Source organism: Diospyros lotus, chromosome 12 (assembly GCF_014633365.1).
Source record: "Diospyros lotus cultivar Yz01 chromosome 12, ASM1463336v1, whole genome shotgun sequence".
Lineage (NCBI taxonomy): Eukaryota > Viridiplantae > Streptophyta > Magnoliopsida > Ericales > Ebenaceae > Diospyros > Diospyros lotus.
In genome coordinates this window covers 3,359,550-3,378,355 of record NC_068349.1, presented here as the reverse complement: position 1 = coordinate 3,378,355, position 18,806 = coordinate 3,359,550, and the positions used below count along the sequence as shown (strand labels likewise).

At 37.4% G+C, this 18,806-nt stretch overlaps 3 protein-coding genes across 6 annotated transcripts in view; 1 reads left to right on the top strand and 2 right to left on the bottom strand.

The window, feature by feature from the left end:
• The window catches only part of LOC127786488 (autophagy-related protein 9), a gene marked incomplete in the record, with an annotated part of 1,007,132 nt that overhangs the window by 644,129 nt on the left and 344,197 nt on the right, over positions 1-18,806 (top strand).
• LOC127786492 (uncharacterized) lies at positions 19-4,916 on the bottom strand. Of its 3 annotated transcripts, XM_052313930.1 has the most exons (5): positions 4,771-4,916; positions 4,513-4,601; positions 3,540-3,662; positions 3,200-3,391; positions 19-2,479 (listed from the first exon to the last, which is right to left on the bottom strand). In XM_052313930.1, the coding sequence occupies exon 5, from the start codon at positions 2,469-2,471 to the stop codon at positions 204-206; it is 2,268 nt and encodes a 755-aa protein (XP_052169890.1). In that variant the 5' UTR covers positions 2,472-2,479; positions 3,200-3,391; positions 3,540-3,662; positions 4,513-4,601; positions 4,771-4,916; the 3' UTR covers positions 19-203. The 3 variants fall into 3 exon arrangements, with proteins under 3 accessions (XP_052169890.1, XP_052169891.1, XP_052169889.1); XM_052313931.1 differs by lacking the exon at positions 4,771-4,916 and having other exon boundaries at positions 3,200-3,376; positions 4,513-4,754; XM_052313929.1 differs by lacking the exons at positions 3,200-3,391; positions 4,771-4,916 and having other exon boundaries at positions 4,513-4,754.
• On the bottom strand, positions 6,255-17,924 carry LOC127786514 (fructokinase-1). Of its 2 annotated transcripts, XM_052313966.1 has the most exons (6): positions 17,475-17,620; positions 15,144-15,285; positions 14,652-14,896; positions 14,229-14,520; positions 7,752-7,904; positions 6,255-7,013 (listed from the first exon to the last, which is right to left on the bottom strand). In XM_052313966.1, exons 2-6 carry the CDS (start codon positions 15,180-15,182, stop codon positions 6,624-6,626), a joined length of 1,119 nt encoding a protein of 372 aa, XP_052169926.1. In that variant the 5' UTR covers positions 15,183-15,285; positions 17,475-17,620; the 3' UTR covers positions 6,255-6,623. The 2 variants fall into 2 exon arrangements, with proteins under 2 accessions (XP_052169926.1, XP_052169925.1); XM_052313965.1 differs by lacking the exon at positions 15,144-15,285 and having other exon boundaries at positions 17,475-17,924.

The window sequence follows — 18,806 nt, the reverse complement described above, 5'->3', positions numbered from 1 at the left end:
ATCAAAAAGGACCCATGATGCAAACGAAAATAATGTCAAAATCTACTTATATGCCCTACCATCTGATTCTCTAGTTACATCTATTAAACGAGAAACCAAAGCAAACGAAATTTGGGGAAAAAAACCTAAAATATCTTACTGAGAATAAAAAGGGGGGTACGTAGGTTAAAGATAAAAATGGGTCTCTCTATTTATCTATCAATCTATATGGGTGCTGCACAGGTGGTTCTAAAATGGCCAGTTTGATTGCAACGGCTGCAGTGAACAACTCGTTTGACCCTCCCTCGATCGTCTGCACGGGCTCGCCTCTTCCTTGGACGGCCTGGTGGCCGAAGCGACTTTGGCGGGTTGACGACAACCATTTGAGCCTCACTCTGATATGTCTCATTCCAAAGCGTCCTATCTGGGATTGGATGTATTGTTTGAGAGTATGCCTTACGATAAGTTGCCACCGTGAAACAGCTCTCAGTAAAACGGTGGACATTCTGCCTGCAAGAAAGGAGGGCTGCCACAGCGTGCGCACACGGCAGTCCATATAGCTGCCATCCTCGACATAGACAGTTTCGGTTTCGAATATCCACAACGTTTGTTCCTTCGTGGGATATGACTTCGAATTCTGCTTCATTTGCTCGGAGTACCTGGTATGTGCGTGCTCGGTCAAGAGCCTCCGACACAAACCTCTCGGCAGATGGGACAAGTATGGATGCCCACTGCATGCTGGCTTCTCGACGCTCGTTGAACCAAGTCATCAGTTGCCGACGGACAGCCTCCATCATCTGAATCACTGGAAGACTGGACGCTTCAAGTAACCAAGAATTTAGTGACTCAACGACAGTGGCTGTCAGATGCCCAAACCTTGTTCCCTCAAAATAAGATGTGGCCCACAAGCGAGCCGGGACACGTCGGATCCAGTAACCGGCCTCCTGTGAGATCTCTTCGATCTCAAGGAGTTTCGATTCGAATTCAAGGACAGTAAGAGCATTTGCAGCTTCCCAAAGAAGGTTGACAAGTATACTGTTGTTGAACTCCTTCCTGAAGCTCTCGCTGAGGTGGCGCATACAGAACCCATGAAAAGCAGTTGGAAAGTTCACTTCCACACCCTCACTTATGCCTTTCTGCCTGTCAGACAAGATCGTAAGTCTTGGCATGTTTTCGGTGTTGGTTTCAAGCAGGCTATGCAGCTCGGAAAGGAACCACATCCAATTTTCGTCATTTTCCTCATCCACCACTCCAAACGCCAAAGGAAAGATGGCACCATCTCCATCAAAACCGGAGGCAAGAAGCAAAGTCCCTAGGTACTTGCTTTTAAGGACAGTTCTATCAAGCCCAATAAGGGGGCGGCATGCATTCAGAAACCCATATATCGATGCTTGAAATGAAACAAACAGCCGCTGAAAGCAGTTGTCCACTGGACTCACATAAACTAATGCAATACTTCCTGGATTTGTCTGGGCAATCTGGTTACAATACTGAGGAAGGAGGCGATAATCATCCTCAAATGACCCACGAACAGCAGCCATGATCCGCTCCTTCCCTCTCCAGGCTTGCTTGTATGATAACGTGATCCCATGAACACGATGAATCTCCTCCAATATCTCCTTTGGCTTATAATGGGGGTTTTCCCTAAGGCTTTGTTCCACAGAGTTTGCAACCCACTGTACCGAAGCTTGTTGATGGCCAAGATGGTTAATCCCCATACAATTATGCTGCTCATGAATAGTCCTAATTGTGAAGGTAGGAACACCTGGTAGCTTTGCAGCATGAACCCGCCAAGGGCATCCCTCACTTGCACATTTAGCAGTAAAACGAGTCTTGTCAGACTTAACAGTCTGTATCTCAAAGTGCAGAGCAATTGCCATGTCTCTCAATGCTCTTCGACAACTCTTCACATCAGAAAACTCTTGCCCAACAGTCAATTCATGTGTTGGAGCAGGAACTAAGGTTCGGGACTGAATAACAGGAGTGACGACCAGATTGGCCTCCTGAAGAGACATATCAGGGGCAGGTACAATACTCAAGTCTTGATTGTGGTCCACAGAAAGCTCTAAGTTATCATCAACATCATGGTTCTCAACAACAGCCAATTCATTGTTCTCCAATAAACTGAATTCATGATTCTCAGCCAACTGACGATCACGGTTATCAAGGTCAGCGTCACCTTGATCAGCATCAGGCTCATCATCTTGGCCTGGATTTACTCTATCATGATGGCAATGTTCATACCTATTCTCATGTTCATTGCTGTTACCTTGGACATGCCTTAGTGCAATCTCACGGTCAGGGGCTTGGCCTAACACCAATCCATGATTGTGAGAGTGAACTAAACCAAGATTGTGGCCGTGCGCTTGTCCAAGTCCTAAACCATGACCTTGTCCAATTATCAGATTATGATTATGGCCAATCCCCAAATGTGGGTCATGCATCAGCGATAAATCTTGTCTTTGCCCCAGAATGATATCATGATTTGCCATGAATAATCCTGCCAAATAAATGCTCGAGCAATTAAACTTTCATTTAATACAAGTGTCCAATAAACTCTATTCAAGTATTAGTTACAAGCAGTTACAATCATAAGTGATTTGTTCCTCATTCATAACCATTTAAGCAAAACAAGGACTAGTATAGAATAAAACACATCATCAAAGCACATTATGATGTTGTTACCTAATTCTCTTTCTGCCAAGTGAGGATATATTTCTAATTCCTACACCTTTGATGACAATCCTATACTCTGACAGCATCATTGATTACTTGAACAGAAACAAAAGGTCAGTAACTACTCATAAACGGTTCCTCTCTTAACCAGAAAGGTGTGCCTTTTTTTGGCCAATTTTATAAATTCCTTAAAGACAAACTTCAAACTTCTATGATTCCAGTTGTAGAATAATCCTTAGTTGAAACTAAATAATTGGATCGAGAAAATGATAATTGCATGCCACATTCCAATAGAAGAAAGATGAACAGGAAGCAAATAAAAAATTCTACTCTCAAAGTAAATGTTTGTTTGGGTTGCTAACAAAATATGGTGGATTATCAACAAATACACATTTTTTCAGAAAGTTCATGAAAGAAAACTTGTATATGTTCAATATACAGGCAAAAAAGTACACAAATGTCATTTCGTTATATATGTTGGCTTAACTAAAATTATAGTGTGGAATCAAAAAAATCTGTAGAAATACAAAAAGGTAGAACTGACTTTTGATAGGAGCAAGATGAAGCTGCCTCTTTTTCTATTCACCATTGATCATAGAGTAATGCAAGAAAAATAGGTGTCACCAAGGACTGGCTTTAAGGGTTTCTTCAATCGAATCTTCTCCTTACTCTATTGTATTATGTTATTGCACTATTTCAGCCTTCCTTGGCATCTCTGGCTCTTCAACGGATATGTCTAACATTTTTCAAAAAGGTCAATAACAATGGGCAGTAATACTAAATAGCAACAATTTTCCTTTAGCATTAATCTCAATAAAACAATATTCCTTTTTTATAAAGGACAAGAATATAGCAAAAATAAAAACACAAAATAACATTGTTACCTGAACTGCCTGTACTCTTTCACTCTTTACGAATCAGGGAGTAAGAACAAAGAAAACCCTAATTCTGAAAGCAAATCAGAGTTTTCAAATATTGCAGCTTGAAATCAGGAGCACCCTGCAGACCTGCAATAAACATAGATATGTATATATATACACATATCACCATACACAGATTGAGATAAGGGGAAAATTGGAGGGGGAGATAGAATCACCAGGTCCTTATATACCAAAATACATATTACATGCATGCAAGCTACTTTTTAGATAGAATTACATTTGTTTAACAAAAAAGTATCTAACATGAGAGTACCTAACAATGCACTTATAATGAATGGATTTTTTTCACACAATATGCTTTTAGTTGTTTCAACCTTGAGTGTACAAACCTATATTTAAATAAGGATCTTTTTAGTTACATAAGACATATAATTTTGGCTTTCATGTTTTACGTCAACATTGACAGCAACAGCCAGTAGGTGGTAACAATTTTCCCGTCACATTATCACAACAAAATGAGATTCCTTTCCTTGAAGGATAACAAATACAATAAGACATATCATCAAACCACAAAAAAACATTGTTGCCTGAATTTCCATCATTCCAGTGGTACTGTGGTAGAGTAACTCCTAAAACTTTAGCCAAATAATTAATATCATGAACATGATAATTTGCATACTATAAAATCCAGAAAAAAGAAACACAAACAAGAAGTAAACAAAAAATTGCCATTCCAAAGGGCATGCAAATTCGGGTCACTAGAGAATCAAGCAAAACGAAATTAGACTCTTTTCGTTCGTTTTACTGGAGAATTGTGCCGATGGGGGCGAATAGATTCAGATGCACGTTCAGAGGAACCCAGTTATACAATCACTTACTCAGTTCAAACACTATATAATTCCCAGTTTTTACAGAGACCAAACAGCAGGCAAGAAACAGATTAATAAATCCAAGATAACCATGTAAAAGAACTCACCGACAAACATGCCAGTGCAAAACCCTAATTCCCAGTTCAAACCAGGGTCCCTAATATCCCAGCTCGAAAATCAGACGAACCGAGCAAACCTGCAAAAGTTACAAAAAAGAAATATTGTTAATGACAGTGATCACAGAACGATTTCAAAACAAAATTCTAGGGTTTAACAATGTACATAAACACACGTATATATAAACGTGCATATATATACATATACATAGGTAGATAGATAGAGATAGAGAGAGGTGAAAATAATACCTGTGACGGAGAGGGAGGGAGGGAGAGGCGTGGAAAAGGGCAGAATTGGAGAGAGAGAGAGAGAGGGAGTGGGGAGGGAGGGGCAGAAGACGAAGAATCGGCGATTTCAAAGGTCAAAAACTTAAAGACCAGGGCAGATGCCTCCCCTTCTAAGAGGGCATTTATGTAATCACATCGCTGTCCTTGTTTACGAATTCTCGTTTTTGCCCCTCGCTCTCCACTCTTTTTTCTGCCACGTGCCCCGTTCAGTGGTCTCGCCGTATTGATGGCCCAGCCCAACGTTCCATTATTCTTTTACGCACAAAATTCTCAATATATATACACATATTAATTACATGGATTTAACTAAAATTTTTATAATTATAATATAATCGAGTATGTGAAATATCAACAGGGCTGTGCAAATGGTTAGTTCGGTTACTGAACTGACCAAAATATATTAATCGATTAAACTGAACCAATCGATTAAGCTGAAAAATCAAATTAACCTAATAATCAAAAAATCGAATCAAACCAATTAAATCGAAGAAATATAGAAAAATTGAAGAAAACTAAAATAATAGATAAAAAAATACATAAAATTAAAAAAAATAACATCGTTTTATAAATATCAAAACAATCGATCAATTAAAAAAAAGTTAAACTGAAAACTGAAAATCATACATTCAAAAAAAGTTAACAGAATCGAACCAACAAATTTAGTCAATTCAATTCGATTAGTTGAGTAAAGTGAACTTTTGTTCTCCCCTGACTATCGACAATTCAATGATCACTTGCTAACATATTAATTGTTTATTAACATGTTTAAACTTAGCTACCATCTTAATAGTTTGTTGATATAACATGATAAATTATTGATCAAATTCATATTTCTTCTTTATATTTTGACTTTCTTTTTATAATGACTTAAAATTTTCATTATTTTCATTATGTCCCTATATTAATATTTTTTAATCAATTTAAATCTTATTCTCTTAACTTTTATGTGTAATAATCTAAATTTTTTTATTCTTTAAATTACACCTCTATAGCTACATTTTACATTTTTAAATCAATTTAACTTATGTACTTTAATGTGTAAAAAAAGATTAAATTGATTCATCTTATTTTATTTTTTTACACATTAAAATATAAAAATTAATTAACTAAAAAATATAAATATAGAGTTATAATCAAAATAATAAAAAATTTAGCTTGACACAAAAAAAAAAAAAAAGATCAAAGTGCATGAACTAAATTGATTGAAAAAAAAAAGTCCAGCGATATAATTGAAACAATGAAAAGTTCAAGTAATCAAACAAAAAAAATATATAAAAATACAAAAACAAAAATATATATAAATTTGACTTCATAAATTATTTGTCCACATTTTAACAATTTATTAACATAATACTACCTTTATTAAGCATATTGATAACTCTCTAGGACTAACCTAACCATAACGATCATATTACTTTAGAACATGCTTCACAAGCATACTGGAATAAAGAATTAGACATCTTCATAATGGAATTGCAAATATATAAGATCTCCTCCCCCAAACCAAAATCAAAGCCCTAATTCTAAACCCTTTGCATACTATGACTGAACTATTGCAGCTAACATCATCTCACTACTCAAACACAATGAAATACAAGCAGCAAATGAAGCTGATTTCTGTGTTTGCACCTAAATTTTCACCATCAAGAACCACAATTCAACTCTGCCAAAAGATGAAGGCATCAGTATCACTCAACTCAACTTGACTCGACTTCACTTCTACCCCACTTCTTAGAGCAACAGTTCTCATAGTGCTAAAAAATAGTCAAGACAAGGAAAAATCAGTCAGCTGTCAAAGGCAGTTGTCGTGGCAGTTAACAGAGTGGCACTGCCCCAGTTACCTGCCAAGCCTCAAGTTTGGGCAGCATTTCAGAAACCACATTTTGCAGGGAAACATGGTTTATCCGGTTATTGTTTCCATTTACAACCATTCTTGATAGAAATGTAATTTCCTGAATATCCAAGTTTTCACCAACTAACTCGTCCCAAAATTTATCATCCTCATTCAGGTTTGCTGCCTTCATGAGTTCCATGACTTGCTTCAGAGTTGCAACATTCCTCCCAGCACCACAACCCATGGCAGTTGCGGCACCAACTGCATTCGCGAGTGTCAATGTATAAATCATGGGCAGATTGTGTAAGAAACCAAATGCAATAGCAGCTACGAAACTATCCCCGCACCCAACAGTGTCGACCACGTTCACCTGTTAAAAATTTCCACACTACCAATAAGGCTTCCAATCACTTGTAAAATAATGAATGATGCAATTATGTGACCAAATAAGATTAGAAGACCACAACTCCATTGGAGAAAGGATGCACTCATTAAAAGTTTTGAGCGGGGGGAGGGGCATTTGTTTCAGAAACTTCACTCTAAGAATGTCCATGATTGCTATGCTTGCCTTTTGCTTTCCCTAAGAGAAGAAAAAAGAAAAGAAAAGACCCTCCCCCCTCCCCAAGTCAGCAGCTGCCCAGACATAATTTTGAACAAGATTTCCGTGACGGTCCAAGCAATTGAGGTTGGACGACCTAAAGAAGACATAAAGATTTTTACAATTACGTTTTCTACCTCATTGGTGAAGCAGTCAACGAGAGTAAAGTGCCAAAAAAAACAAAAAAAGAAGTAAATTCAGCATCATATGAAAGGGCCCAAAATTAAAAAATGAAGTATCATGCTCTGTCTTTTTGCTACCCGAAGAAATATAAAAAGAAAAATCCATCCCATTCCCAATGCATCCAGAATAATTCAACCTAGGAGGACCTACAAGGAGGAGCAAGCACAACATAAAGAAGACGTCAAATTAAGCCATAGGTTTTCCCTACATCATTGATAGTCAGCAAATAGAAGTACAAAATAGAACAAAATTAGTAAGCTAATCCAACCCAGGAAAAGGAAAGATCAAAATTTCAAGTATAAACAGAATATCTCAGTCAATTAATACCTTGAAAGCAGGTGCACATGATACACTGGATGCACTGATTAAGATTGAACCTATTGCACCCATTTTCACAATGATCCATTTTGTTCGCGATCCTTTCCTGAGCAAATCCTGCCCAGCTAGTACTGGGTTTCTTATGCCAGTCAATGATTCAGCCTGGCACATAATCAATCAGGTTAGATAGTATTATAAACAACACATGTAAACTGACACCAGAGGGGAATTTGCAGAATGGCAAACAAATAAAGAGAACAGTATAAATAAAATGCAACTGTGATGTAAGGATATGCCTATGGATAGAAATAGTTGGCAGTCTAGAAATTATGTAGCGACCCACCTAGTGAGATGAATTGAGATTGTTGTGTCACGACCCCAAGGATGTATTAGTAAATTAGTAGTAGTTAGCTCACATGCATTACATAGTAATTGTAATTTTCCTTCCTTTTCTGTTATAGATGTTGTCCTTAGTTATAGGTAGTTAATGCTTATAGTTGCACTGCACATGGTTGCATGTAGAAGCCTTAGGCTATATACAAGCCACAGCTAGAGGATGGGAAGGCATGCTTGAATGATAATTGAATTCTCTCATTTTTCCTCTCATGACTTCTCTCTCAATTTCCCTTTGATCTCTCTGACTTCCCTCTCCCTGCTGTTCTGTATGTATTCCTTCCCCATTTCTTGCTGCATTTCCCTCCCTCTCAGTCTAATTTCTCCTTGATTTCTTCTAATTTCCTATCAAAACCCAAGGCAAACTGTAGATACACGACAATTTGGAATCAGAGCAGTCAATCCTTGGCTGTGATTTCGATACGATTACCGGTAAATTGGTTGAGCAGTGAATTCCAGTGGTCCAGTGAATTCAACAGAATCGAAAGTTCTAACAATTGGCCAAGGCGACTTCCAGAAACGATTCAGGCAGAGTCACTTGGATTCCGAAGCAACTTGAAGTAGCAGACTTGGAATTTGATTCAAGTACAAGAGACGATTGATTCTCGGAATTTGATTCCAATGCATGGAGGTGATTACCAGCGGATAGGCGGATTTCAATGGCGATCTAGCCAGGTGAATTCTGATTGGTTCTAGGTTATTGTCGCCAGACATGATTAATTTCCAATGCCAGACTCTCAGTTCGAATTGTGGAGTAAAAGCGGAAGGTTCTACTGTTAAAGGCAGAGCAGCAGGTTGATTTGTTGTTGTTTTTTTCAAATCTGCTGCAGTCGCGATTCCGAATTGGAAGGCGACACAGAGCGAGGTTATCCTTGGTTGGATTCTGGAAACTTTTTAACTGCTGGTTTACAGTCACTACGGGTGATAACAGCGACTCCTAGAGAAGTTCCCGTTGATTGGAATTCCCAGACGAGCAAGGCTATCCTCGAAGCTGTTCACAGGAGAATTTCGAAGAAGCTGCAGCCGAGGCGATTAATTTAGGAGGAGTGAAACAGGCGAAACTCACAGAGCCTGGTGGAATTCCGGTGAGTTAGACAGTGAAGCAAGGCCAGGCAATCCAGGTGATTTTTTGGAAGGCTGATCAGATCGCTGAACTGTACAGAACTCCTGTTCTATGGTGTTTTGACTTCTCCTACCCCTGATTCAATTGTTTGAGATAAATTGAGTCACAAGAAACAGAGCAAGCGATTCGAACAATGGGCAATTCCAACAGTTGCCTAGGTATCGATTACTCAGCGATTGTTGCAGCAGGTGACAACTACGATGACGGAGAGGCAGATCCATATTGGATCTGTAGAATCGGTGGTGGATAAGAAGCTAGACAGTGCTATCAGTCTGGTGCGAGAGGAATTCAGTCACACGTGAAATTTGGGAAGAATTCAGAAATTGGATGATAGATCAATATATGATAAACTTTGCTAGATAAAATCAAGTTAAGACAACTGGCTTGTTTGCTTTCCAAAGAATATTCAGATCTAATTATTATAGGGAAGCGACCAGATCCTACGAATAATCCTTACTCTCCTCAAAGAACTGGATCAGATCATGTTTCAGTGGGGAATCCGTACCTTACTCGTCCACAAAATCAGAACACCATTGGCAAATCTCAGAGTCTAACGCAGGGAGACAAAACTGTTTTTGCGGAAATGGATTTTGGAATGTCTAAAGCAGAACACAATAATAAGAAGGGTGTGGTTAAGGAAGAATTACAGCCCCAGGAGTTCCTGAAAATGAAGCCGCCTAAAGAAAAGTCAAGATTGTGGAAACCTGATTCATGCTTACTTTAGATTTTGAGCAGAAAAAGAAGTATTCTGATTGAGACAGCAATGACAAGAAGGATGACTGCAATATTGAAAATCATATTGGCAGTGAAAAGCATTATCTAGAGGGAAACTAAAACGATCAAGTTGTTTGGATAGCAGGTACAAAGGAACAATCTGATTCCTCTGAAAAAGAAGTTCATGAAGAGGATATTCAAGGTGACATTATCGGAAGTTTGGATCAAAAGGTGACTGATTCAGCCAATCAATTCCCAAAATTGAAGGCAGATAATGGAGAACTTTCAAAGACGGAGATAAAAACAATTGGATCTTCCGAAGTTGAAATTGATTCGGTCTTTTGCAGTGAACAATTGATAGGCAGTGATGTGAAGGAACTAGTTGCAGTTGTCAAGACTAATGATATGCCTAGCGAGAGGTTCCAGGGGGGAAATAAGAAGCTGCTAGGCGGAGTGGCAAAGAAAGCAAAGTTTATTACATCATCCCTGGTGCCGAGTCCATTATCTGAGAGACCAGTTAATGTCCTAGATTGGGACCTTGGAAGAAATGATTATGGTAAAGAAGGTCCTAAAAATATTGTTCTTATGCCTATGGCTCTGTTGCTTTTGGTCCAAGAGGAGGCTACAAGGAGGTTTCCTATTCGTTCTGATCAATACAAGAAATCTCTCCTTGAGGAATAGAAAGAAGAAGGTGTTGCTAAATTATTTGCATGGAATCAGGAAGTTCCAACTGAGAAATCAGTCAATATGAAGGAAGTGAACTTGTCGATGGTAACTTAGGATTCCAAAGATGAAAGGAGATTGGATAAGGAGATCTGTGTAGACCATATTTTACAATGGCATGAAGTTGATGATTCTGTTGATAAGCAGGCTATAAATCAAATTGGAGATGAGAACTGTTATGAAGATGGCTTTCATGCTTTTCATCAAATAACTCGACTATAAATCATGTTTGAGATGAAGGTCGTGATGGAGGCCTTGTTTTAGCCATTAAGGAACCTGTGGAACTCTCTCATCCCTTCCTATGCAATTAGCATGGACAATTGCAGGAATGGACACAGGGACACCATTGGAGAAGAAAATTATGAAAGATAAATCTTGGGTGTACGGTAGTGAGCAGGAAATAGCTCGGGAGGAAGAGTTTTCTACTGTTTTATTTGTTCAAATTCTAGTTGATGAGCTGCAGTGTCAAAGCAACTCTTGGCTGGCAAAGAAATTTGAGTCCCTTATTATCACTGGAAATGGTATGATTGGAGATGTATCCTTAGTTGAAATATCTTTCAATGTTGTGAAGGTGTGTGGATTTGGTAAGGAATTTCAGAGACAATTGGTAGCTGGAGGAAAGCTAAGGGAGATAGCTAAAGAAGTTAAAAGTTTTGTTGTGGGAAACAAAACCCCCACTGCTTTGTTGGTTCTTACTCCAGCTGGCAAATCCGAGTTTCTGTCAACTGTATTGAAGGATGAACTGATGGTTAGGATTGGTGTCACAACAGCTCCTAATTTTGATACTCACAAACAACCTTTGTCTGAGTATCCAAGGTGAGTCTACAATTCTCCATTGCTCCATTTCCAGGATGTTGTTGATATTTTTGTAGTAGAGCATGGCAGTGGATTGGATGGGAATACAATAACTACAGTTATGGATACATGTCTACCATCCTTACTTGTATTGGACGATGATGAACTATTAAAGAAAGTCACAGACACAGTTAGTCCTCCCTTTGGACGCCAAGTTTCAGCTACTAACTATGTCAGTTCGGAACTGGCTGATCATGTCCTTAGATTGGAGACCAATCTTGATTGGACAACTATTGCAAGAGGTAGTTATACTGGGCTTGAACTCAATAAGGTTTCTTCTATTAAAGTTCTGGGTCAACTTATGCTTGGAATTGATCTTGAGAACCTAAGAACGAAGAATAAGAGGCCTAGAAGGAGAAAGAAAAAAAGAAAGAGGAATAAAACAGATAGAAAAAGCTGGTATTGGATAAGAGTAATGGCCAATGGCTGAAGTTCTTGAGGACAAGAATTCTCAAGGGAAGAGGAATTGTCATGACCCCAAGGATCTCCAAGGATAGATTAGTAAATATAGTAGTACTTAGCTTACATTCATTACATAGTAATTGTAATTTTCCTTCCTTTTATGTTATAGATGTTGTTCTTAGTTATAGGCAGTTATGCTTATAGTTGTACTGCAGATGGGTATATGTGGAAGGTTGCTAAGCTATATATAAGCCACAACTAGAGGATAGGAAAGGCATGTTTGAATGATAACTGAATTCTCTCATTTTTTCTTTCATGAATTCTCTCTCAATTTTCGTCTGATCTCTCTCGATCCCTCTGACTTCCTCTCCTTGCTGTTATGTATGTATTCCTTCCCCATTTCTTGCTGTATTTCCCTCCCTCCAAGTCTAATTCCCCCTCGATTTCTTCCAATTTCCTATCAAAACCCTAGGTACAAGACATATTGTTGGTGGTGTGATGTCACAATCAATTACTATAAATATGCTATTATGCCCATCATGTAGAGATGTCAAACAAGTCAAGCTTGACTTGGCTCGACTTGCCATTTATATAGGGTTAGCCCAAGCCCCGCATTTCTGGGCCCATAGGATTGACTCTCGGGCTTGGCCTATTGGGCCCAGTCGAATTTTGATTTTATAAAAAATAAAATTATAAATAATTTAATTTTGAATAAGAATTTTGATATTTAATTTAATACTCTAATACTTTAAAAATTATATAGACAATTTCACAAATTCACAATAGCAATCAATAAATCTCAAATAATTTATATCTCATACACAATTTTACACTTTTTTCAAGAAAATTTATATCTCATACACAAGGCCATAATCACCTTAAAAAATTCTAAATATATAAATAAACATACATCTGGTACACAACCGTTAGATTTCAAATTCAAAATATTAAGTAATTTTTATAACTTTTAAATATTTATAAAATTTAATACTACTTTTAAAAGTGGAATTGGGAACTATTAAAGGTTTCAATTTTTAAACTTTTAACTTCTACATTCTAAATTTTTATTTTACGAGAAGAATTTGCATTTTTAAAATATTTTTATATCTTAGATATTAATTAAATAAATATATTTTAAAAAATTATTTTCAAAAATGTTTTAAAAATGGGTCGGCCCGGCTGGCTTCTGCCAGGCTCAGCCCATTACAGCTCGCAAGCCCAAGCCTGACAAGCCGGCCCAACTCAGCCTGCTCAGGTGGGCTCATGGGCCAAGCCGGGCCCTTAGTTTGGTTACTATGTTGCCCAAGCTCAACCCATTCCACTAACGAGTCAGGCTGACCCGACTCATTGAACAAGGGCCAAATGACGTGCCTGCACCAGCCTGGCCCATTTGATATGCCTACCTTCATGTACTATGATAATCACATGATTCATAGATATTTATATTATGATGGCTGTCTCACCAATAATCAAACATTGTACCCTTTAAGGGTCATATAAAACTATAAATTGAAGACAAAAGAGGGCTCCTCAGTTGTGGAAAACAGCCCCACTTTTCCAAAAACTTACTACATAAAAAATGAAAAATTAGAGTACTTGTTTAAAAAAAAAATCTAAAAAGAAAATGGAGATCTAGGAAACATGATTCTCCAAAATTGAACTAAACTTGGAAAAATCCTAAAATAAGTTTTCCAAATTTTTCCTTACTAATTTGGATATTTAGAAAATGTAGTTGTCCATAACTCCAAATCATCTCATCTCATTCTCCAACACAAGTTTCCCAAATTTCTCTCTTTTTTGAACATATGCTTTAATTTTCTAGATTGAAAATTAGTTTTTGTAAGCTAACATTTGAACACGTTTTTCAAATTTTCTATGGAAAATACAAAGTACAGATTTTATAGAAAACTGGAGAACATTTTCCACAACTAAACAGACCAGATTGTTCTAGGGGATTTTGTATTTGACTATGCTATCTCAAAGATAAAAATTCTGCAGTGGAGTTTTTATCCTACCATGTCACTCATCCCTGGTTGTCTAAGGGTATTTATTTACTTTCTAGACTTATTTGATATAGGAATTAAATGGCTGCAGACAACTTGTAGATTATGCCGACTTTTTGTTTTTTGTCCCCCCCCCCCCCCCGGTTGACTTTGATGGATTTTACTAGTTAAATCATAATCATATACTTTCCAACTTTTGATTCAAAACACTAATCAAAAAGGGGTGGGGAAATGGAAAACCATAACAGAGTTCATGGGAGTTATAAGTCAAACCTCCTCAGAAGTTAGAAGAAGAACATCACTCATCCTCAGAAACTGTCCAAATGCATTTTGTTCTTCAGGTGTTCCACTAGAAAGGCTCTTCCCCCGTGGTCCAGGGTCAAAAAAAACTGATGTCCCTACTTCCACAGCATAATGCAAAGTAGAGGTAAGCAAACTAGGGGCAAGCTCATCAAAGCCATAACCATTGCAGAAAAGGATCTTTGAGTTTTTAATGGCCATCTTTACTTTGCTTGATAATTTAGTCATCCAACTGAATGCAGGCTCCTTGCTGAAATCAGCTCGACTGGGCAGATAAAAAATTGTTTACATGTAAACTATTCTTTGGCAACACAACAATATGTAATTCAGAATGAACTTTATGCAAGACTACCTTTCCAGATAAGTTACAAACTATAAAAATTTAGATACTTCTACCTGCAAAATCCATGTCTCTGCAGGGGATCCACCAAAACCCAGCATAAAAGAGTTTCGTATTCAGCTGAGCTTTCAGCATTATGTTCTTCATCCATTGCAACTATACCAATGCCCCCATCACGAAGCACATCTATGAGGAAGTGTCCATATACTTCGCTACCAACATGACCAATTGTTGTACATCGAACTCCCAATCTAGCCGCTGCTATAGCCACATTGCAGTTACCACCAGCTTCCCAGAATTTCTAGTTACAAAACCCAAATAGAAGGCCCAAAACTTTAAGAAGAAATAAAATTAACTACAAGATAACAGGATAGAAATGCTTAAGTTTATTGTTCATAATGTACCAAAATTAGTAGAACATACGTAACCATTGAAAAAATCTCTATGGCACAGGATGATGGTCATATAATTGATTCATTGGATGAGTACAGACCAGACAATGCAAGCTCAAATTAAGAAATCATAACAGAATTTAAAATAGATTAAACCTGAAAGAAAGGAGGTTCACTAAGTTTTTCCCTTTTCATTCTTCTGTTTGTAATATTATTACTACATGCATCCCTCCAAAAAAAAAAATCTCCATATAGCTCTGCTAGTCAACAACCAGAAGTGTATAGTTTCAACCACCACCTGAAAATGGGACAGATTCTCAAAATGTAAAAACGTAAACATGTGATGTAGCTTCTGAAGTATCATTGCTTGGTTAGTCATAAGTTACCTGTCCGAACAGTCTTCAGCATTTATGTGCAGCTTCTTGTTTTAAAAGGTTGGGATTAATTTGATGAAAATTAGAGAGGCAGGAAAACTTATGGTTTGGAATATTTCACCTAGTTTAAGTCCTTCTGGCCTTCTGAAGCATGAACTTATGAAATTAAACTCATTGGGTGCCATTAAATATTATGTGTTTATACTGTAGCAGACACGGTGAATGGTGCATTTGATCTTGGAACTTTTTTTTTTCCCATCTTTTCACAAAGTTTTCTCCATTGTGTCTATCAAGTTATCCCTAGTTATGAGAAATTTATAGCATATTAGTGTTCTCAAGTGGCAGTAATTCTACAAAAAGAAAGAACAAATGCAAGGAGTACAACTTAATGACATATAAGAAAAAAAAAATCTAAGGGTTACTGTAGTAATTTTCCAGATATGAAGTTATAACTACCAGTGTTCTGGAAAAATGAATGAGAACCAAGAAAAAATTAAAACCTAAAAGGTCAGGAAAAAGTTAAAACTGTCACATAATGTGTTTATAATCAGCACTGACAATGTTCACGCAGAAAATCCATTCCCTCAAGGAATGAGGTGATTCCAATTTCCCAAGTTTTAGATAATTAGGTTGTTGAAGTTTGCCTCGAGTTTTGTCCTAAAAGATAGCAGAACCGGAAAGGAGCATGAAGGAGTAGTCTCGGCTGAAAAAATTAGGCAACTAGGGGTTAAGTGTAATTAGTACATTTTGTTGGGGTTAACATGTAATTTTCCCAAGTTAGTTAGTTGCCTAAGTGTGTCCGCCTCCTCTATAAATAAGAGGGCAAGGCGCATGCTGAGGGGGAATCATTCTATGAGTGCTCTAGTCCTTTGTATTATGAGTGCAAGGCATTGTTCAAGAAAGGAAGACTGTCTGCAAGTCTTGGGGTTTTTTCTTGGGGAAACAGTGTGGTATTGTACTCAGGGTTTGTGGGCTATGAGGGCTGTGATGTACTGATCTTTTGTCTGGAAGTAAAAGACTGCTTGAAGGGGTGTTTGAAGGCTGGATGTAGGTTTTCTCAAAGGAAACCGAACCAGGATAAATCCGCGCCTATTGCTTGTGGTTTGATTGTTTCTTGTTCTTATTTTCATTCTGTTTTTTGATTGCTTATATTTTCTGTTTTTAATTCCTATTATCGCTGAGTGGATTTGAGAGTGTTGAGAGAGACATATTCCATCTAAGGGTCATTCCGCATGGTCCTAGATATAACATAGGTCTCTAGTACAATGGAATTAGTTAATGATTTCCTTGTTGTATCATGATCATTCAAAAGTCAATACCAATGTTACCACAAGGTGAGGACTTATGTGAAGTTGTACTAAAAGAAATTTCAACACTTAACAGATCAATCAACAGTCTTGTGTGGGTTGATTAATTCATCACACTGAAGATAACAATAAGGTTTTCTTCTTTAGGGTTTTTTTTTTTTTTTTTTTTTTTTTGGGTGGGGGGTGGGGTGTTTAAGGGGGAAAATTATATGATTTGAAGCTGATATGGTTGGATTGAGATACAATCCAGTGAGATAATTGTCACCTGTAATCTCAAGTATTCATCATGGAATTTCAGTGTATCATGCTATAAATCTGTAATTCCAGTAAAACTTCCTGGTACTGCTATATCTCACATAAAGGAGATCTCAGTATACTTCAATTCATAATGTTGGTTGAAAGGATAATGCGATCAAAATAAAGGTTGCAGATTAAAAAATGAAATACAAGTTGAGAAAAACTAGTCTTATATAGGCACTGCCATCGCTACAGAGTGGGAATCATTCACCCACTTGATGCAAACGTCAGAAATTCCCCTTTAGATGCAATTTGTTCAGGTTTCAGTTACTTGACATGAGCAGGGTATGGTTCCAAGAATATTGTCAGAATGGATGGACCAAAGGAATTTCCAATGAAATTACAGCCCAGTCACAACTGATCCCAGAAAGACAAAGGTATAAACATTGCACCAAAGCAAGCAAAGCCTTAACTCCAATTCGACCAAAATGAACGGTCAATGAAAACAAAGCAACCAAAAAGGACAGAATTCAAGAGCAAACACAGAAGAATAGGGCACTACAACCAACCGTATCGGGTGGAGACTGGGATAAACATTCCATGTACGCCTTGCGCTCCTTGACCGAGTCAGGCGGCAACTCGGGGACATTGAGAACAATATCGACGCAGAGATTTCCGAGAGTGGCCACATCAATCTCCTTGACACCGAGACTCCTCAACCTCTTCCCGCCATCGATGGAGGAGCTACCGCTGCTAGAGTTGAGGGAATGAGAGGAGTGGTGCTTGAGAGCGGAGAGCTCCACTCCTTTGCTGTTGAAAATGGAGGACCGGGGCTTGCGGTGCGAAACTGGGGCGAAAATGGCCTGAATTAGTCTAGGGTTTTGGGGAAATCCATTGCATTCGATAGGGGATTTGAGGGCTATGAATTGGTGATTCATTCAGAGAAACACGAATTGTTCTTGAGATCAAAGAAGCGAGAGATAAGTGAGGAATGTGATGAAGCTAAAGAAATAGAGGGATCATATAATATATATATATATATTATACGTACATGTATCATGTATGTAAAATTATTGTATAATGAAATATTCGTCGAAAATTATCAAAAGGTGGAACGAGTGAATGAAATTGAATCGGATGTCATCTTAGCGCTTCCAACTCACAATTATTCTCCCACCGTTTGATTATCGGAATCTAAGGCCCCGCCATTTATTTCCTGGGAAAAGACAATTTTTTCACTTAAATTTTCACTTGTATAGTGTTTAATAGTCAAAATTTGTCAGACAACTCATCTTTCAATTTCTTGTCACGTGATTGATTTTTCCATCAAATCACAGAAATCATTTTTCTTGAGAGGGAAGAGCTCTGATTTTCCAAACAATTAGAAAATAATGTCAATGTGCTCTTATCTTCATCCCCTTCAACTAAAAGCGAGAAAGGGATAGAGAGTGAACGAAAGAAAAAGCGAGCAAGCGAGAGAGAGAGAGAGAGAGAGAAGGCGAGTAAGTGAGCAAGGAGATAACTTTCTAAAAATATGTATGTATATATGTGTGTATATATATATTTATGTATCTATATGTTTGTGTGTGGGGATGTGTATATATGTGTATGTGTGTATCTATGATTGTGTGTGTGTGATTGTGTAAAAATTCACGAAAAAAAATAATAAATTTGGAAGAAAAAAAATTAATTTTGTGATTTGATTTGATTGAGAAAATGATTTAATTAACTTAGAAGAGGTTATTATTTTGATTTTTTTTTATATGATTTAGTGTTTTTTAATACATTTTCACCATTAAATTTAATAGAAAATGTGTCATTTTTCATGAAAAATAATGCATATCAAATACGAAATGCAAGAAAAATAACCAAATTTTATGAAAAATATTACCGATCAAACA